Source organism: Curcuma longa, chromosome 11 (genome assembly GCF_044706935.1).
Source record: "Curcuma longa cultivar G26 ecotype Majalengka, Jawa Barat chromosome 11, ITB_CL_G26_1.1, whole genome shotgun sequence".
Lineage (NCBI taxonomy): Eukaryota > Viridiplantae > Streptophyta > Magnoliopsida > Zingiberales > Zingiberaceae > Curcuma > Curcuma longa.
In genome coordinates, this window is record NC_133871.1 from 21,513,615 (window position 1) to 21,533,262 (window position 19,648).

The 19,648-nt window shown below is 37.8% G+C and overlaps 4 protein-coding genes across 6 annotated transcripts; 2 read left to right on the forward strand and 2 right to left on the reverse strand.

The window, feature by feature from the left end:
* Positions 1 to 716: 716 nt before the first annotated feature.
* On the reverse strand, positions 717 to 1,476 carry LOC141838016 (uncharacterized). The gene is made up of 2 exons (XM_074725390.1): positions 859 to 1,476; positions 717 to 797 (listed from the first exon to the last, which is right to left on the reverse strand). The coding sequence occupies exons 1-2, from the start codon at positions 1,474 to 1,476 to the stop codon at positions 717 to 719; spliced, it is 699 nt and encodes a 232-aa protein (XP_074581491.1).
* Positions 1,477 to 1,718: 242 nt separating this feature from the next.
* On the reverse strand, positions 1,719 to 9,448 carry LOC141839488 (AT-hook motif nuclear-localized protein 10-like). The gene is made up of 6 exons (XM_074727233.1): positions 9,290 to 9,448; positions 8,485 to 8,973; positions 6,736 to 6,788; positions 4,968 to 5,099; positions 2,497 to 2,658; positions 1,719 to 2,303 (listed from the first exon to the last, which is right to left on the reverse strand). Exons 2-6 carry the CDS (start codon positions 8,915 to 8,917, stop codon positions 2,022 to 2,024), a joined length of 1,062 nt encoding a protein of 353 aa, XP_074583334.1. The 5' UTR covers positions 8,918 to 8,973; positions 9,290 to 9,448; the 3' UTR covers positions 1,719 to 2,021.
* Positions 9,449 to 10,215: 767 nt separating this feature from the next.
* LOC141840058 (shaggy-related protein kinase alpha-like) lies at positions 10,216 to 15,373 on the forward strand. Of its 3 annotated transcripts, XM_074727947.1 has the most exons (13): positions 10,216 to 10,394; positions 11,382 to 11,615; positions 11,710 to 11,799; positions 12,280 to 12,339; positions 12,429 to 12,701; positions 12,802 to 12,876; positions 13,222 to 13,278; positions 13,345 to 13,485; positions 14,225 to 14,275; positions 14,361 to 14,456; positions 14,533 to 14,616; positions 14,816 to 14,918; positions 14,996 to 15,373. In XM_074727947.1, the coding sequence occupies exons 1-13, from the start codon at positions 10,341 to 10,343 to the stop codon at positions 15,040 to 15,042; spliced, it is 1,365 nt and encodes a 454-aa protein (XP_074584048.1). In that variant the 5' UTR covers positions 10,216 to 10,340; the 3' UTR covers positions 15,043 to 15,373. The 3 variants fall into 3 exon arrangements, with proteins under 3 accessions (XP_074584048.1, XP_074584049.1, XP_074584050.1); XM_074727948.1 differs by lacking the exon at positions 10,216 to 10,394 and having other exon boundaries at positions 11,506 to 11,615; positions 12,280 to 12,344; positions 12,416 to 12,701; XM_074727949.1 differs by lacking the exon at positions 10,216 to 10,394 and having other exon boundaries at positions 11,506 to 11,594.
* Positions 15,374 to 17,938: 2,565 nt separating this feature from the next.
* Positions 17,939 to 19,412, forward strand: LOC141842252 (dof zinc finger protein 1-like). The gene is made up of 2 exons (XM_074730469.1): positions 17,939 to 18,090; positions 18,406 to 19,412. The coding sequence occupies exons 1-2, from the start codon at positions 17,956 to 17,958 to the stop codon at positions 19,198 to 19,200; spliced, it is 930 nt and encodes a 309-aa protein (XP_074586570.1). The 5' UTR covers positions 17,939 to 17,955; the 3' UTR covers positions 19,201 to 19,412.
* Positions 19,413 to 19,648: the final 236 nt, after the last annotated feature.

Below are 19,648 nucleotides of genomic sequence, written 5' to 3' on the forward strand. Positions count from 1 at the left end.
TGGGCGGACTGCTGAGCCGCTGAGGTGGTGGCGGTCCTTGTCGCTTGCGGCGTCCCCACCGGCCACTGTAGTGGTGTTGGTGTAGTCAGTGGTGGTCCTCTCTCTAATGGGCAACTCAACTTCCGCAAGATTTTCTAGAAAGATTTGCACAGATGATTTATATATTTCAGTTTCTTTATATTAAAATATTATCCATGAAAAAAAAGAGAGAGATTCGTCATGAAATTTTCCATGTGAAAAAGCCAGTGCTCATCATCCTCAACCATTACGACTTTTTCAGGCGAGGGCACTGAGAAATCTCTGCTTGTTGAGGTGGATGGGCATGGAACACAACGTGAAATACAGTGCGGGGAGAGAGAGAGAGAGAGAGGCAGTGGATGTGATTTGCAACTACTAGGATTGCTCGCAGATCGTGGAGAAGTTGATTGGATTCACCATCAAATTAAATGCTTGTGATCTATTACCGGTCCTTTTTCAGCGAGGATCTTCATGTCTGCTATTGTGCACTTTAGTTATCATACACTTCATTAATGATGCTTAAGAGAGGAACCACCTGAATTAAAATCCCATTATTTCCATAATAACTCAAACATCTAAACTTATAATCGCCTTAATTATCCCACTGACATTTATGTTTTACGAGGTTGACTGAGAAGAATGTATCTTCGTAGGGATATTCGGAGTGATCTCAAGCGACCATTTGACTAGTAGATCGTTCAGCTGCTGTTAATGCAAGGCCTGTTCTTATTGCCCATCATGAATGCGAGGCATGCAAGCACACTCCTCTTCATCTTCTCCTGTCATGGTCAATTCGATGGTTAGAGATCTGCAAGCATAACTGAGAGATGCAAAAACTACCTTTGGAATTGGCTGGACACTGTTCTTGGTCTCAATTCGATTCATTCTGCAGGTCAATTGACGACTCAGCAACATGAGTTCCTGGAGGGTTAAGGTTCTCTTTGCCAGAGTAGTATCTCCACGAACCCGAGCGTCGTCTCTCCCATTGTTCTCGTCGAGTGAAGAAGCTTGTGGGGAAATCAACTTGGTAGTCGAAGTGCCTGTGGCCACATTTTCTGCTGTTGAGCTACTACTCGAGCTTGGGCTGCTGCGACCATCTGTCTCTGATGCAGATTGCCAGTTTGCGTTCCAGACGGATCCATCCTCGGCGGTTAAATTATCAGTTTTGAATATGTTCAGATGGTCATCCTTTGAATATGTTGCAGGACGAGCAACGAGATCCAGTTGGAGAGGTTTCCCGGGCTTCTCTTCCCAATCGAATGGGACAGAAACCACAAGTTTTGCAGGGAATGGGAGTGAAGATGAGATCGAAGGCACTGGCTGGGAGCTCCATCCCTGCTTTGGCGTGCCTGGTTTCTCTTCCCAAAGGAAGGGGACTGATATCTGCTGTTGCTCCCGATGCAGGGGAGGTGGCTCCGAGTGATCGTTCCCCATGGCAATGGTGGTGACTGGATCCATGGAGGGGATTTGTCTGGCTGGTTTTCAGCTGGGGAAACTGCGTATACTAATAAGCTCCTGTGGATTTGATGTAGCAATTCCTCAACTGAGATTTGTTCAACCAGAACCACTTAGCCCCTCAATAGATATTTGTTTTTTGTTTTTGATAGAAATGTGAGAAATGGAATAGCTTTATCAGACAACAGGACAACGACAATTTTGGATATCATATGTCATATAAGTTTAATGAGCATCATAAATTTTACATTCAATCCAATTCAAGCATAAAATTCTAGACAAGGAGATAAGCTACTAAAAGCTACATAAGTTAAGATCCTAAGACAATGACAAACATGTCGACAACAACAGGCCTAAGTCTATTATCCTAACTACAATAGAACTGAATGTTAAATGGCTTGGACTGTCTTAGCTAGAAATCCTCTCTAATGGGTGCCAAAGTAGTGAATATACTCAAGGTGCTAATCTTAAATTAACTTCCTACAACTAAAGTCTAGAGAGAAGAAAGGATTGTGACATCAACTACTAAGTTTGGTATCAGTTTCATGTCAGTCATGAGTGAAATAGTTTGCTGAGTGGGACCAGCTGAGTGATGGATATGCAACTTGAAGATGCTGCTGAGCCGAGTTGTTGCAGCCGCTGCCGCTGGTCTGATTTGTGGGGCTACCAGGGTCATCAGGAGATTCGCTCGATGTGCCACCTTCAGATGGGGGACTTGCTGCTATAGGTGCTTCAAAGCCTAAAATTTGAGGTGGGGGTGGCGAAGGTTCCTTCCTAATTGACTCTGGCTTTGGCTTCTTCCCTCCTGCAATGAAGCTTCCCACCACAACCTGTATCAAAGTATAATGGAATAAAGAAAGTGATTTACACGGGGCATTGATAGGGCAAGCTTTAATCTAATCTCCATTTGTTTACCGTGAAAACTCTAAGAAGACTAGATCGCCAGGAATATTCAGATATGTAAATCACTTTTAATTGCTGTCATTTTTGCACCTATAGGCTGAATAAATATTGATGTCTTACCAGCACAGGTGTTGCGGCCACAAGCATTCCAGCAACCCCACCACCAAGTATGCGGCCATTAGATCCGGCTAGTGCAACCGTCAACCCACCACTTCTACTACGAGTACCACCTTCTTCTGTAAGCAGGAAAGAACCTGACAGAGAGATGATCTCATAGCGTCCCTGCATGAACATTCCCAACATGTTACACAGATCATGGCAACAAGTTCATCGCAATGTACTTAGACAAGTACACGATACTGAGAAACAACTTTTTAAATTTTCAGTTTGGACACGTTGAGTGGCCTGTAAAAATGTCATCAGAACACTAAGATGGTATAATACTTTTGAGCAAAGAGTATCATCAAAACATACTTTTGCGATCAGCTTAACATGTTCACATATGAGAAAGGATTCCAAAATTCTATGTGATCATACTTCTCCAAGGAGAACCATATCGGATCAATAGCGAAGCACCAGGCAAAGGTGTTTTTCTAGACCAACCCTCTTTCTCAAGAATTGAACTAAAAGTGCATGGATACATGTTCAACCTTTAGTGCTAGCTAACTAGACAAGCAAAGTCTCACTGTATATAGGCTTTGATCTTTCAATGAAAGAAGCAAGTAGTGGCTAATTACACCAATTTAATAATAATCTAAAACTTTTCACTTAACTATGTCCAATTTACATATCAACTGCAACAAATTTAAGTTGTTTCCATTATAAAAATTATTCCAGAATAACTTGGTTCTTTAATACCAATCCACCTATGAACGGATTGAAGGCTTCCTACTAAGTTGAGAAGCATGCTGACATGCACAATTGGTAACATGAGGTTGGTCTTATAGGTTTGAAACTCATGAAATGCTTATTCTATCTGATTTTAATTTCATCAGATAGCATTCAAATAAGGCAAGGAGTCACTCAGGCACCTCAATGCATCATTCTCCACCCATGGCTACCACAGGAAATGCTACATCTCTGTCCAGCCCTGATTTCTGTCAACAATGCTATGCCTCTGCTTCCAGAAGGATAAAAGCATTTCTTTTTCAATTCTAAAATACAGCAGCTTCTTGTATAGAAAGGAATTGATATAGCTTTGCCTTTTCTTCTTGCACTAAGGATGTTTGACTAATTGATAGCTAAAAAGAACAAATCGCAAAGATTTTACAAAGCTCATAAGTTGATTTATTGTAACAAACATAAATAGTCAAGAAACAGATCTATAGCAACAATCTCTTAAAAAATCCAGAGACATCTCAAAATCTTGAATTTTTTTTCTTCTTTGTGCGTTATCATTTAACTATGTTTCTTTCCTTGTCAATTTTTGCATTTCCTATTTTCTTTTAAGTTATTCAACAGACAATCTTGGATCTCAGATCAACAAGAATGAATTGAATATGAGAAAGAACTTATGGCCAAGGGAAATTCTTGTTTGTATGGAACTATTTGAAGTTTATTTCCACTTTCTTTTTTTACAAATGAGCAAGAATTTGTTGTAATCTTCTGTATATGCACTTATGCTTGGAACACTTCGAATTGTGTAACACGACACCACTCACATGACCAGTTTAATTAAATGAGGCATAACTTGTCGCCCATGGGGAATTCTTTTCATGTTCAAGTTACTATTTTAACTCGTTTAATTATATAGGATCACATTAAACAGGTCACAGGATAAATAAGAAACAACACGGTCATAGTATTTGCATGTTAAATCTCCTATTTTATTATTTTTTTTCATTTTTTCCCTATATTCATTCATTAATAATTAGCAGTTACAAGTTATTTCTTTCCCTTGAATGACTTGATGGTATGTGAAATGTACTCATCAAGTGATCCTATATTATTCATATTATTTGGCCTCTCCTAATTTTTCTTATTCTTCTTCTCATTCTATCTAACATCTTCATAACAAGAAAATCAACTTCTTCAATGAAAAACAAGATACAAAGGCAGCTAACTCTATGACCCAGTTGAGAACAGTCTGTGCCGGTGTAAATATGAAAGAATTATAGGTGTTCATCTGTAACATTCCAATTCAATCAATATGTAGTTGCATAAATCATATGAACTACAGAAATCCCACAACATGGAGATATTTAATTGACTTGCAAAGGAAAAAACGTAGAAAGATAATTTCTTCAGTCAGACACAGTGTTTTGACCTTAATAATCCATTCCCATCATAGGATTCACTAGCCTAACACATTAGAAATATAGAAGAACATCCATATATACAAGTTGTCCTCTTAAGGATTCAGAAACGATTAGCAAGACACAGTGTTTGACCTTAATAGTCCATTCCCATCATAGGATCCACTAGCCTAACACATTAGAAATATAGAAGAACATCCATATATATAAGTTGTCCTACTAAAGGATTCAGAAACGATTAGCAACTCAAGCATTTTCAGAATTTATACAGTACAGCATTCAAGAAAATTATATTGATGTCAAGCAAAGCAATCAAATAGTTTTGTAGTATCAAACCTGATAAGTTACTGTCCCACCAGATATTGCTGGCTGCCGAAGTGTTACATCAGATATGTCACCATTTGCTGACAGAATACAGACACTCCGAGGTCCTTGCTGTGAAAATGACATGATTTTTGAAGCAATATCCTGCCGATCCAAAACAATAATCTTAATTGAACATTGATTTACCTCTCCAACAATTCCATAAATTCCTCTATTAAAAGCAACGAATGAATATTAAAATTTCAAAGCACCAAATATTCTAGAATCTGGATGCCACAAAGTATACAAGGGATTCTTTGATATGATACATTTTTTCCACTCTAAAATTTTAGGATAAGCCAATATGTCATGCATGCTCTTTGTAAATACATTATACAAGGCTTAGGAATGGCATCAGGCAAATGCACAGTACATCACCATATGCTAATCCATGAGCACAAACTAGCTGTAATTTAGGATCAATTTACTTTCAAGGAGAGTACAGGAGAGGACATGTGAGGAGAGGGAAGCACAATCCACCAAAGTTGTTTACCCTGGGAAGAGAAAAAGGGAAAAAATAATGAACTTACCGTTGGTCGCTTCACTCTTGCTCGTCAATGCACCTCACCCACCACCATTGCTCCCTCACATGGGACCCAAGCCAGCCGCTCACCCTCACTCTCACTTGTCTAACTATCATTCGCGCTCAATCTAACCCTTGTCAGACAGGGCCTTGACCCTGCCTGAATTGCACAAGCCCATCCAAGACTCCATCCACATTGCATTGCTCACCGAAACAAGGCGAAAAGGTCTTTTCCACAGGATTCTGTGCAAACCACCCCTGTCCACTTGGTCTTTGCGACACGATTTGGCTCATTGTCTCCAAGGAGTCATGGAGGAGCCCCATTTATCCGAAATTTGGGAAGTAAATTGAGGAGGGTTTTGATATCTGTGCTCTCGTAACACACCTCTCCTTTCCGTGTCCCACACTTTCTAGCATAACAAGGCCTTAGTCTCACCAATAACATATGTGTCAAGAGTAAATTATATTGTTATAAAGATTTTAAAAAAGCATATGAACGCAACATATAGTCAACCAACTACATAGCACATATGTGGTATGCATGAGCCTATGTGTAATATCAAAATATTAGGAAATATTTATATTGACATCTAAAGTATTTATCCCTTGCAAAATAACTATATAAGTTAAGCACCTACAAGTTACAATCTACTGAATGAAGTAGTTTAGAGTTTTTTTTAGTCAATTTGGTTTAGTTTAAATCAATTTAAATTAAACAAATATGGAAATGTAGACTGCATCTTGCCATATGTAGACGGAATTTGATCCCCTTCAAAATCCACTTAGGTGGCAGTTATGTGGCTCAAGTGGGGGAATTTTACAACCATGATTATTATAAATTCTACAGAACAGTTCACTGAAATTCACACGCACGCACACACACACACACACACACACACAAAATCATCTGGGCCAGAACATCAAATTGGTTTCTAAAGGCAAAGACTGTAAACTTTTGGATGAACAAAAATCCAGTCTAATATCTAACCAAAGCAAAAAATGTAGTCTAATAGGAGTTCACTCAACTACTAATTTTCTCAACAAAAATACATAATCATATGAAATTATGAATCATGACAAAGTGAATATGAAAGAATTCCTTCATTAACTCTACTATTTATGACCCATGTCCAAAAACATGAAGTTAAAATGTGTGAACAATTATGCTCTTGGAGAAAAAAGAGAAATATACACCATATTTAAAGCACAAGTACTTGCCTCTCCAACTTTAACACTAATAACATGAGGAGTGAAGCCAATCCCAGGGGTGCCTGTGTAATCATAAACACTGATGTTAAGCATTTTCACAAAATAAATCTAAACCATTAGCAATTTAAAATGAAGGAAGAAGATGAATAAAAGAAAAATGAAATAGAAGAGGTCAGAAATTCAAGAAATGCTGCTTGTGCACTTATAAATTAATTCAGTGATTAGTGTACAGTTGAAGGATTCCTTGTGATGAAGTTGGTTTCCTAAAGCTTGGCCAAAAATCAATGGTTGGACAAGGAAAAGCTACAATTTATTCAACTAGTAGATCCTTAGCCAAAATCCAAAATGATGTCCAAAATCACATCAGCCAAAAAAACAATGAAAGACTGACCAAACAAATAATTTTTTTCTAATTTTGTTTATGACCAGCCAATTAGAGTAAAGCTGTAGGGTGTAGAGGGCAAACAAACAATTTCTTAGTTGGTGTAGAACACACACAAACAAAAAGAAAAAGAAAAAAAATTTAATTGAGATGAATATTATTAGTGATAGACCAAAAAATTAACTGAGATGAATATTATTAATGATAGACCTTACCTACTTAACATTTAGTGTTCACGCACACAAAAGAAAAAAAAACCTTAAATGAGATCCTACTTGACATTTAGTGTTCACACACACAAAAGAAAAAAAACACCTTAACTGAGATGAATATTATTAATAATATAACTTACGTAGAGTTCAATGGAGAAATAAGATCATATAGTCAACTTCAACTGGTTGGGCTAAGATACCATAGAAAAATAGAGGCTCAAAACTAATATATGTGAAAAATAGCACAACTTAAAGTTTCACTTTTCATTATTTTTTTAAAGTAAGATTTGTGGGATAAATAAGGCTGTAAATAAGCCAAGCCGAATCAAGCTTTATGTACTTGAAGCTTGTTTATAAGGTAACCAAACCGCCTAAAATTAACTATGCTATTAAAATGGTTATTCAAGCTCTCATTTTTTTAGTTATTAGTTTATTAAATGTTATTGATTTCTTAATTTAAGCTTCTTTGATTGTCTAAAGCTTTTACATTTGTAAGTATACATTTGTATGTTTGGATGGTTAGTGAGCTTGATATTACATGTTTGTGTTAAGAGCTTTTTTGTTTATTTTTACGTTTATTTGCAAGCTTGATCAGAGTTTTGTTGATGTACATGGTTCACAAGCATTGTACATATACATTATTCATGAACATTGCTCACAAAAAATTCATACTCTATTTATGAACATTACCAGACTGAACACATATATATTCAAAGTTGCTCATTTAGTTTAATGAGTTATTCAAGCTTGTTAATTTAATTGACCTTGCATGTTGAACAAACATTAATAAGTTATTACCAAGCCGAACACCAAACTTGCTCACCGAACACCAAGCTTGCTCACGTATGGTTCATTTACAGTCCTAGGGAGAAACAATTAAAAGGGAAAGTCAAGACAATGCAGAAACAAAATCCTGCTCTCAAATTATGTCGCCATTATTAGATGAACATAATAATAGCCTATGATTTAGAAATGCAGCTTAGGAAAAACAAACAAATAAGAAAAGTAGCAAATGAGAAAAGAAAGGAAGCCTGGAAATCTCCCATTGAAAGCACCTATTCAAAGTTTTTCACTTTTAAGGCACCTAGATGTAGCAATTATACACAAACAGAAGGTATATGGACTGCATGTTCACATTTAAAAAATGAAAATAAAAATAATTACCCAATGCATCTAGTTGTTGTTTCTTTCCTGACCCTGGAGGGCGCCCACGGCGCTTAGCTGTTGGATCAGATCCGGGACTATTAGAGTATCCTGAGGCGGAAGATGGAGTTAGACCCAACGACATGGAACCATCAGGTCCGTATTTTCTAGGTCTTCCTCTCTTTTTCTTCATTGGCTCATCCAAGTTAAAAACACCACCGTGCCTCACTGCAGAGAGATCATCCCCCTGATACAACGAACCAGTCACATCCAGTTGTTTTGGCTCCGATGAAATCATGGGGCGAAAAGAAAGTCGCATGTCCTGAAACATTCCACCCGAATCCGGCGTCACAATCGAACTGTTCGTCGTCGCTCCAGCTCCATATGAACTAGGACCCACCGCCACATTCGGAGGTTGAGACGCACTCAGTCGCTGAGGCTCTCTCCCATCCATTCTGAAACCCTAACACCAAACCTTACTCCCTGCGCTGCCACTAAATCCTAGACTCGCTGAATCAACAAAAACTCCGTCGTTAGTCAAACGATCACTTGCCTTCTTCGTGAAAACCAAATAAAATGGGAAAAAGAAACACAACGAAATGCGTAAAAAGTACAACACTTTCACGACCTTCTATCAAAGGACGCAGCTTTTTGATAGGAAAAACTCGATTCACTTCATAACAAACAGAACACATCCTACATTTTACAAAGCTGAAACAAGGAACTACTTTTCGCACGGGAAGACGAAAAAAAACACATTTTGCCCTAAACCGTTCAGAGATCGAACGCAAACGATCGGAGAGAAGGGAAGACAAAGGACACATACTACGGGCAGAGATCGATGAGCTTCGTCTGGCAGAAAGGAGACGACAAGTGACGGATTTGGGTAGAGGATGGCCGTGAGAGTTGAAATGCAAAAAAGGATCGCTTTTTCTTTTCCTCGCAGAGATCGCGGCTGACTGGCACCCAACCCTCGCCGCACCGCAAAACCATACAGAGAAAAAAGGTACAAAAAATTGTGGGGAAATGTGTTAATATCCTCTGCTACCGAAGGAAACGATGCTACGCGGTTAGGCCACGAACTGTGACTGGGAGATTAATTTCGATACTTTAAATAGTAAACAGTTAATTAATTTTTTACAAATGACGTGGTTAGTTTCCTGTTTGTTCGCGAGTTGGGTCGGGCGGGTTGTTTAAGGAATCCAACCCGGCCCAAAACTGGGTAGAATATTATCCAAATTTAAGATTACTAAAAAATATATTTCGCCATTTTCACTTTTTGCAACATGTTATATTTTAAAATTATATTGATATGTTAAACAGATCTTCAACTAGGGTGGTGGCGCAGTTGGCTAGCGCGTAGGTCTCATAGCTTTGAGCAATCCTGAGGTCAAGAGAGCCCATTAGCGAGCCTCTCTCACCCCAATACATTTTTTGGTTTAATGTTCTTAAAATGTTACCTTTTTATTTAATTTTAATTTCAACTAATCTTTTATAGAAAATAATTTTAAATATTATTATTTTTAAAAAAAAGTAAGAAAGCATTAAATGTATATCATAAAAAATATGCAACATTTTAAAAAAAAAAAATCACAGGATGATAGGTATTGGAATAGGTAGCAGTGGCGGACCGCAACTCATTCCTTGTCACACAAACAGCTTCTTCTAATTTCTAAAAATGACAGTGCACGGCGAAGGCAGGGGTACAAAGGGAGGGAGAATGCGCAGAAGCGGGAGATCGGGAAAGGAAGAGAGAGCTAATCGCGTTCTCTCTTCTCTCTTCTTCTTCCAATTCATTGCGCGTGAAGAAGAAAAGAGTAGAGGGGACGGGAGATTAAGGATCTTCAACAGTTCAACTTCGAGGCGACAAAATACATATGATGAGGCGAATCAAGAACATCGCCTCCGGCCACCCTTCCGTCCCCGATCCGGTGAGCTACCGATATGGATTATTTCTCATCTAATGCGCTTGGGAAATCTTGTCAACTTGATGAATTTCTTGCTTCATAAACCAATCTGAGTTATCTGTCTGTCGGTGTTTTCTATTAAAATAGGATTTTTTTTTTTTTTTTTGTATTTGGATTGAAAAATTGTACCATAATATGATCATGATCTTCCGACATTTAACATATATGCCAGATCTTGATAACCAGGTTGTCAAAATAGGTTTTCTATATATATATATATATGTATATGCCAGATCTTATATGTGGTTATTGCATCCAAATCAACTCGCCATCTTCGAACATTTTAACATATGTTTTTTCTTCCATGTTCCTCAGAGCTGACTAAGCATTTCTCTTCTTATTATGCATGCTATTTTTAGTAGCTTTGAGTTTACACTTGAAAAATAGCTCATTTGGATTAAGATTGCAACAGCATTAGAATTTGACTGAAGTTACGGGTCTGTCTATGACCAACAATTACCTAAGTGGGCTATACAAAGGGCTCGACGGGTGTTGGAGCTAAGATGGTTGTAGTGATTGGTTTGCATTAGATGAAGTGAACCGTGGGATTTGTTTGTTCAAGAATTTAGAAATGTATAACATACTCATTTATTTGGTAGTCAATCTTGTGATTTGTTTGTTCAAGAATTTAGAAATGTATAAAATACTCATTTTGTTTGGTAGTTCTTTCTTGTGAATTCACTAGTCACTGCATTCTTTATTTTGATTCTGGGAACTGGGATGCTAGATTTAGTGTTAGATCTGTTACCAAGTAAACAATTAAGTTTTCTTCATCATATATATATATATATAAACAATGATGAATAAACTCCTATTCTTTTTGCTAAAACACAACCAAGTCTAAAGCAAAAATGGAAAAGTGAATCATTGAATGTGTTCTTTTCATTATATTTTCTCTTTTTAAAAGCTTTATTGTGTTCAATTATTCTGAAAAATACATGTTCACACAAGGATGCGAAGGTAGGCAAGAAAACAAAATATTTTGACGAGGAAGGAGAGGAAAATTTTACAGAAAAATCAATGGACACGAACAAAATAGCTACTGTAGATCAACATATGGCTCTGTCAGATGAAAATGTTGATGGAAGAATGCTGATGTCTGAAGTAACGAAGGTTGATCAACTACCAAAAAAAATGCATGATATGACAATCAGAGATGATAAAGTTGATATAATGGATGAGAAGGTTTATACTGTGCTTTCGTTCGGACTATTACCTCAAAGTGAAGTTTGATTAGTGTTAATGTTCCTTCTGACATTATTTATAACTCTTTTTTCAGGAACAAAATATAATGATAAATGGAAATGGAACTATGCCTGGTCAAGTAATTACAACGACAATAGGTGGCCGAGATGGCAGGCCTAAAAAGGTCCCATTATTTTGTTAATCTATAATTGTGATGTTTTTAACATTAGTGTGATGTTTTAGATGTATAGTAAACATGATAGTTAAGTTATATTTGCTTACTTTGTCAAGTGTTAATAAATCCAGTTATGTGCTTTTGGTATCGACTCAAACCACAGCTTGTTCATGCTGATGTTTTGTTTGTTTTATTGTTTTCTCTATTAACTCAAACTGATTAGCTGATGTAATACTATTATGTTGCTTTAACATAAAGTTTCCTAAATGTTACGGTGACTTCACTTTTAGATGCAAAATTTTTTATAATTAACATTTTTGTATGTGACTTGTTTTATTGTAAGCAACAGTTGAAATTCTTTAACAAAGAAATGCAACCAATTCAATTTTTATAAATCTTAATCATATCTCATTGTGCCTTCTTATGACTTAGTTGGCAACAGAATTTTGTTAAATCAACTTAGTGACTTAATTATTAATTGGATTGCAGTTGATGTCATATAAAGCTGAGCGCATTGTTGGAACTGGTTCATTTGGTGTAGTCTTCCAGGTACATCTATTTCTGATAGACTATTATTTTTTTTTTTCTAAAATTACAAACATTGAATTGTCATATCTCATGGTTCCTTGCTAGTGCAGGCTAAATGTTTAGAAACAGGAGAAGCAGTTGCAATCAAGAAGGTTTTACAGGATAAGAGATACAAGAATAGGGAACTACAAAGTATGCGCTTACTTGACCATCCAAATGTAGTCCAACTAAAACATTATTTCTTCTCAACGGCTGACAATGATGATCTCTACCTCAACCTCGTACTCGAATACATCCCTGACACTCTTTCTCGAACTTTGAAGTATTATAATCGCATGAACCAACATATGCCACTCATTTATGTAAAATTGTATACATTCCAGGTGAACATTTTGTTCTTCAACATTACATGCTTGTCCAAAGATTTCCTCTCTTTCTAACTTTTCTCGTGACTAGATTATTTTTTCTTATTTATGGGTGCAGATTTTGCATGCACTTTCTTACATCCATCAGGTTGTAAGGGTGTGCCATCGGGATATCAAACCACAGAATATATTGGTAAGATTATATCAGAGTCATTTGGGGGTAAAACATGGTAGAATTACTATGCATTCTAGTATAAATTGCTCATTTTGTGCAAATGATATGGCTAAATCAGACCACCATTATGGTAATGACACAATATAACAAGGGAAGAATGGGGGGAAATTTTCTAGCCTACTAGATTCTTTACATAAAATTTTTCCTAGGGCATGATGGTCATATAATAGAGGTTTTGCTAACCTACAATGATGTGTTCTGGCATATTGTAATTGAAGTGTTGATTGCATAGGTATTTGTCTCTAGATAAATTATGAGAATGTAAAATTATACTATGTTACTGATCTATTTTTCAATGTGCAGGTTAATCCACACACACATCAAGTAAAACTTTGTGATTTTGGCAGTGCCAAAATGTTGGTAAGTCAGCTGTGTGCTTGATTATTGTATAATGTTTTCGTTTGACATCTCATGATCTCATTTCAGGTTCCAGGAGAGCCTAATATATCTTACATTTGTTCGCGATACTATAGAGCACCTGAACTCATGTTTGGAGCTACAGAATACACAACTGCTATTGACATGTGGTCAGCTGGTTGTGTGTTGGCAGAGCTTCTCATAGGACAGGTGAGACTGTTCTTGCATTAGTTCTTTTATTTTGATTATATACTCGTTTATGTTATCTTTTCAAAACAAGTTTATCTTCATAGGACAAGAGCATAAATTATATTGCTTCATGCCTACGACATAATTGTTATGCAGAGGATATTGAATAACTGTTAGTGTGAAACAAATGGCTTTGCTTTTAATAATGTCGCACAACAAAATCTCAAGTACTATATCCAACTCTCAAGGAATTTGTTACTTGAAAATGTACAAAATGAATAAAAGTTGCTTTTTGAAAAAATTTTTGAGTAAGCCAAGAGAATTTAGGTGTTTGACAAGACATACGCTTAAAAGTCATATCTTGTCAACATGTGTGGGGGAGGATGTTATGCAAAGAGTTTAAGTTACAGAGTATTTATGTTTGTGCTACTAGTAGTGGTGGGAGTGACTAGATTTCTACAATTGACATTGCTCATATCGTAGCCATAGAGTAGTGAGCCAGATTTAACTAACCCCATCAAAAAATGTTTATACTTATATATGTATGTTTCAGTTGAGTTCCTCTGTTACTATATGTAAACTTTCTGCATTCTTTTTGCAAATTGGTAAAATGTATAGAACTCATGATGCTTCATGAAATAATTTCACATCCTTGGTTGTTGCATGGTCATTTTATCGTTGTATCTTCTTGGTTTTGGACTTTTGGCCTCCATGAGAAAATTGAAGCCTAAAACTAGTACTACATAAATTCCTCTTGCAGCCTCTACTTCGAGGGGAAAGTGGTGTTGATCAGCTCGTGGAAATCATTAAGGTTAATTGACATTGATGGCATTTACATCTTTTCTACAAGAAACTTCATCTGCTATCTGATCTCCCTTATTCTTGTTGTTTCTCAGGTTTTAGGGACTCCAACAAATGAAGAAATCAAGTGTATGAACCCAAATTATTCAGAATTCAAATTTCCACACATGAAAGGTCACCCTTGGCACAAGGTTAATTGATTCTGTATTATTATGATGAGATTCCTAGTGATCCAAGTGACTAACATACCACGCCAACAATATGCAGCTTTTCTCAAAGTCAGTACCGACTGAGGCAATTGATCTTGTGTCAATGCTACTTCAATACTCACCTTATTTGCGTCCTACGGCTGTGAGTATATAACACATTCAAACAAAAAGAACGGTTTTCTTTTTTTGCACTGCATGCCATTGTACTAATTCAATATCTTCTTTTAGTTATCCCTTATTATTTTCTTGCATCTTGCTATCATTCCCTATTTGATCATCAATTGTTTGCCACGGGAACCTATTCCAAATAACAATAAAGGTGTTTGTCATCATTAATACAGTTGGAGGCCTGCGCTCATCCATTCTTTGATGAATTAAGAGACCCTAACACATGTTTGCTTGATGGCAAACCTCTTCCTCCTTTGTTCAACTTCACATCTAAGGGTAAGGTCCTGTTCTCCTTCCTGTCTTGTTATCGTCGACGGTTCTCTACATGAGATTTAATTTGAACATGTTTGCAGAGCTTGAAAGTGCTTCTCCTGAACTAGTTGAACGTCTCCTACCTTGACGTTGAACTACAATTAGGGACAAGAAGTTTAGGCTGATGAGTCTGGTAGATAACTTCTTTTTCCAGTTCTCCTGACGTGGTTAATGGTTGGACTTCAAGGCGATTAACAAGACGAACAATTTTGGTGAATTGACAATGATTTTGGTTGAAGCCATCAGAGGTGCCAAAATATTGTGCGCGTGAAGTGCCAGATTTCGCGGAGACTGGAAGCGGTAGGGCGCATGCAAGCGAAAAATTCCTCAATCAGCAGTCAATCTTGATCTGACAACACCGTGGAGCATCTTACCGTTGACCATTGTGTTGTACGTAACTAGCTTCGTTGTACAATGCTAATATACAAGTCAAATTTTTTTCACAAATTTGACTGTTCGTTGTATTTGATGAATTAAAAGATGCTTATGTAGCAGCAATTCATGTTATCTCATTATTCCAAATAAAAATGTTCATCTCTTCCACCTTTTTTTATTTAATAAATTAAAGTTTCAATGGGGTTATCTGGTAAAGAACATGCATTTTTAATTTTTTTTTCATGCCTAACCTGGCGACTGGTGTTATCTGGCAAAGAGAACATGGATTTTTTTTTTCTTTGAGAATATATTCTTCGAAAGAGAAAGGCTTGACTTTGCAGTCTATTTCTTCACACAATCTCAAACATTTTCTTGTCTTGATCTTAATATGACTTTTTAGTAGCAGTTTAAGTTATAATTACATTATTCCCTTTTGGGTTTTGACAACACCAACCATGTTAATTATTGTATAATTAGTGTATATATGCTAATAGTGAAAGGCTAGTTAGGTGAGGTGTGGATGGGAATTGAAGGTGGTCAGTTAACAAATCACAATTAAAGATGGGGCAGAGGTGGCAATTAAAGATCAGAGGTGCCAAGAAACTCAAAACAACATTTCTTTCAAAAGATTGCATGGTGCAAGTTTCTGTAGTCTTCGACTTTTTTATTTATTATTTATTCTCTGTTTCCTTTAGCTTTAAAAAACTATAAAGTCATCAGGTGAACAACAAGAATATTGACTGCAGCAAATTACAAAACCTTGACGTTACTGCACAAGTCAATAAGCATGCCAAGTGTATGATTCTGTCCATATTTTAATTCCATTTGAGCCCTCATTTTGAATTGAGGGCCCTCTAGAAAAAAGAACAGCAGACTTTTAAGTACGATTCAGTCTCCTTTACAAAGTGATATGATGAACCGTTCCTATATATATATATATGTGAGAACACTTAGAGGGCGCTTGGTATACATTCGGTAATGAGAATGGTAATGGAAATGATTGAGGGGTTAATGGCAATGGGAATGATTATCGGATTTTTAGTGCTTGGTATAGATACTGGAATGGCGACTGGATTTAACTCCAGTCGATTGGATTTAACTCCAGTCGACTGGCTCCATATAATCGACCGCGTGCTCGATTAAATATCGCGAATGTTTTTCTCAGAAAGCCATGTAATCGATCAAGGAATCGATTACACTTGTCCATAATCAATCAAGCAATTGATTACAAGTAGACTAGGAGAAATGAGGAGAAAGGAAGAAGAAGAGGAGGAGGAAGGAGCTCGGCCGGCAGAGAAAAGAAGAAGAGGAGGAAGATGGGGAGAGCTTATAGATGAACGGGGGAGAAGAAAAGGGGGCGGCCGGCTCATGGGTGGGGAAGAAGAAAGGAAAAAATCGCGGCGGGGAAGAAATCGCAGGGAAAAAAATTGCGTCGCGATGGGAATGGATTTAGCGATAATCGGGGGAGGGGTAGATTATGAAATCAGGGATATCAAATCCTTATTTTGATTTTCATTCCCGTCTACCAAGCATTAAGAATGGGAATGAAATAGATTTCATTCTCATCCCCCTCTCCTAAACCCGCCTACCAAACACCTCCTAACTTGTATTGGTTTGATTTGGCTTGGCTTTAGTTAAGGATATGTAATAGATATACGTACAATTCCTTTCATTCTTTTCTCACATCGATCATCTACTTAGTGCTTTTAATTCACATTAATTTGATTTCAACAGTATGACGATTATATACATCAATCTCTTTTTCACGCTGAAAGAAAGACTATCATAAGCATGCACTTGCAAACTAAAGCCAGTAATTAATCCTTTCTCGCATGTGATCCACATTATGACACACTTTAAGCAAATGCATGTGCTCCATGGCTCCCAATCGAGCATGAGGAAACCATTAAAGCAAGCTCTTTTGGCTCTAAATAAAAGTTAAGATGATTAACTATATATATCACCTTCTCTACTCCTAATTATGATTAGATAGAATAATTAACAATGATCAAATAACATAAATAATAATTTATAACATTTATATACACGTGAGTATTAAAATGTAATCATAGATGAAAATATTATGATTAGATATCATGAAAAAGCTAACCATTTTAATTAAACACACGCACCAGTTCCTAGCTATATATCATTATTATTCAAAGTTATATATATCCAAGCCAAATCCATAAGCTTCAAATCTGAGTCAAACAAACTGTTCTAACTCAAATGCAACAGGAATCGATTCATACGATAAATTAAACAGACATAATTCCACCTGTTTTTTTTTTTTTTTTTGTTTTTTGTTTTGTTTTCAAACAATTAAGGCAGCTTCGTTCGAAGTCTTCATCGGCCACTATCGTTGTTCCCTCCACGCGCACAAAGTGGGTCCTTCCCCAGCGCGTACGTCCTCCATAATGCTGTCCCTCGCACGTGCCGTTCCCCTCCCTCACACGTGCGCTGCAGCTCATCTTCCCGGCCCCTTCCTTCACATGCACACATTCAACTGCCTGCGACAGCAAATGGACAAAATAGCCGGATTGATTAAATAGCTAGACTCGGCATTAAACAAAAATAACGTATGATAGTGGATTCGTCGTCCACCAGCACCGCCATCTCCTACCATATGAGTGCAATTCAAGACCACCATGCCATATCATCATTCTCTCGGCTAGGGTTTCTTCATCTTCCTTCTGCACCTTCCACCTCTTTGGATCATCAGGAGGAGCTCGGCATGGACACAACAACGCAGTGGCCTCAGGTTTTTTACTGTTTTTCATTGATTTATTGGCTCCGGATCGATCCACGTCGTAGTTAGTTCTTCGAATTATGCAGTAGTAGCTCACTTTCTTTTGCTTTTCTTTTTCTGCTTTTTTTCATCTCCTTTCATCTCTGTGTCTGTCTTCTCTCTGTTTGCTTTAATCACCTTTATCGTATGCACTACGCTGGCATGGAAAAAAGCATCTGTTTGCTTCTTTCTTGTGCAAAGCTTCTGGTAATTAGTGCTTTGGTGATAAATAATGATTCGAGGTGGTGAATTAGTTTCTGATCGTTTCGAGATCGTTCCTCATGGCAGGGGCTAGCGTTGGGGAAGGCCATGGAAGAGTTTGGATCCTCCGCCGCCACGCTGAGGCTGGAGACGGCTGAGATGAAGACTGATAGGGCTGCCCGGCCGCCGCGGAAGGAGCAGCCGCCGCTTAAGTGCCCCCGGTGCAACTCCGGCAACACCAAGTTCTGCTACTACAACAACTACAGCCTCACCCAGCCGCGCTACTTCTGCAAGGCTTGCCGTCGCTACTGGACCGAGGGCGGATCTCTCCGCAACGTCCCGGTTGGCGGCGGATCGAGAAAGTACAGGAAATCCTTTTCTTCTTCTTCTTCTTCTTCCACCTCCTCCTCCGCCGCCGCCGCCTCCGCGATCAATACTCCCAAGAAATCTTCTGTTGGGTATGTCAACCTCTCCGCGACGACCTCCGGAATCCCCCAGCAATACATGCTGCCGGTCGAGTACGACTACAATATCAACAGTCACTGCTCAAATTTCACTCCCTTCTTGCCCATGATGTCCGCTTCATCGGCCTCGGCGGAGTTCCTTTCGGGATTCGGAGCGCAAGAGTTGATCAGGCCGGCGCCGGCCATTACTTTTCCAATGGACGGTGACGTTACCGTAGGTGGCTACGGCGGCGGCAGCGGTAAGTTGTTGTTCCCAATGGCGGAGGAAATGAAGCCGGCGGTGGCGCCTTCAAGTGGTATTCATGCGGCACACCAGTTGTTTGACGAAAATAACAGCAATAGGCAACGTGATGTGCTTCCTCCACCTGCAGGGTTTTGGAGTGCCGTCATGAACAACCATGCAGGAGGGTCATGGTAGAAACAGGAAGAAGAACAGTTTGTTAACTATGTTATGCGTTTTGATTATTTACAGTAATACATTATATGATATGATATGATTATTCACTCTCTTTTTTTAAACAAACAAATTTAGCCAGGACTAGTTGATCATGTTGTGTGGATGTGGGGGAATTGTAAGATGAACTGTGGTTCATTAAGAACTTTGTAAGAAAATTTGTTGTTTGACTATATCAAGAGACTGATAGGAGTTTGTGATGTCTGAGGGTGCATGCATGGCACCATGAGTTCCATCTATTATGTATCTTTCAATTATTTAACGTGGTATTTTTCACTTTCCTTTGTGATGTAAGTTGCAGGTGATCTGGCACAGATTGATGAGTAGATAGGTTAAAGGAAAGAGGACAATATTTCACCCCAAAAAGAAGGGAAAGGGGAAGGAATGTAGGTAAGAATCGAAGATATTTGGC

Coding starts and splice junctions, on each gene's coding strand:
- LOC141838016 (XM_074725390.1), bottom strand. CDS start 1,476: ATGGATCCAGTCACCACCATTGCCATGGGGAACGATCACTCGGAGCCA. Junction 798..858: donor GTGTCCAGCCAATTCCAAAG/GTAGTTTTTGCA, acceptor TGACCATGACAG/GAGAAGATGAAGAGGAGTGT.
- LOC141839488 (XM_074727233.1), bottom strand. CDS start 8,917: ATGGATGGGAGAGAGCCTCAGCGACTGAGTGCGTCTCAACCTCCGAAT. Junction 6,789..8,484: donor ACAACAACTAGATGCATTGG/GTAATTATTTTT, acceptor ATGATTACACAG/GCACCCCTGGGATTGGCTTC. Junction 5,100..6,735: donor TTAGTGTTAAAGTTGGAGAG/GCAAGTACTTGT, acceptor TTGGATCGGCAG/GATATTGCTTCAAAAATCAT.
- LOC141840058 (XM_074727947.1), top strand. CDS start 10,341: ATGATGAGGCGAATCAAGAACATCGCCTCCGGCCACCCTTCCGTCCCC. Junction 12,702..12,801: donor TAAAATTGTATACATTCCAG/GTGAACATTTTG, acceptor TTATGGGTGCAG/ATTTTGCATGCACTTTCTTA. Junction 13,279..13,344: donor TTGGCAGTGCCAAAATGTTG/GTAAGTCAGCTG, acceptor ATCTCATTTCAG/GTTCCAGGAGAGCCTAATAT.
- LOC141842252 (XM_074730469.1), top strand. CDS start 17,956: ATGAGTGCAATTCAAGACCACCATGCCATATCATCATTCTCTCGGCTA. Junction 18,091..18,405: donor CAACAACGCAGTGGCCTCAG/GTTTTTTACTGT, acceptor TCCTCATGGCAG/GGGCTAGCGTTGGGGAAGGC.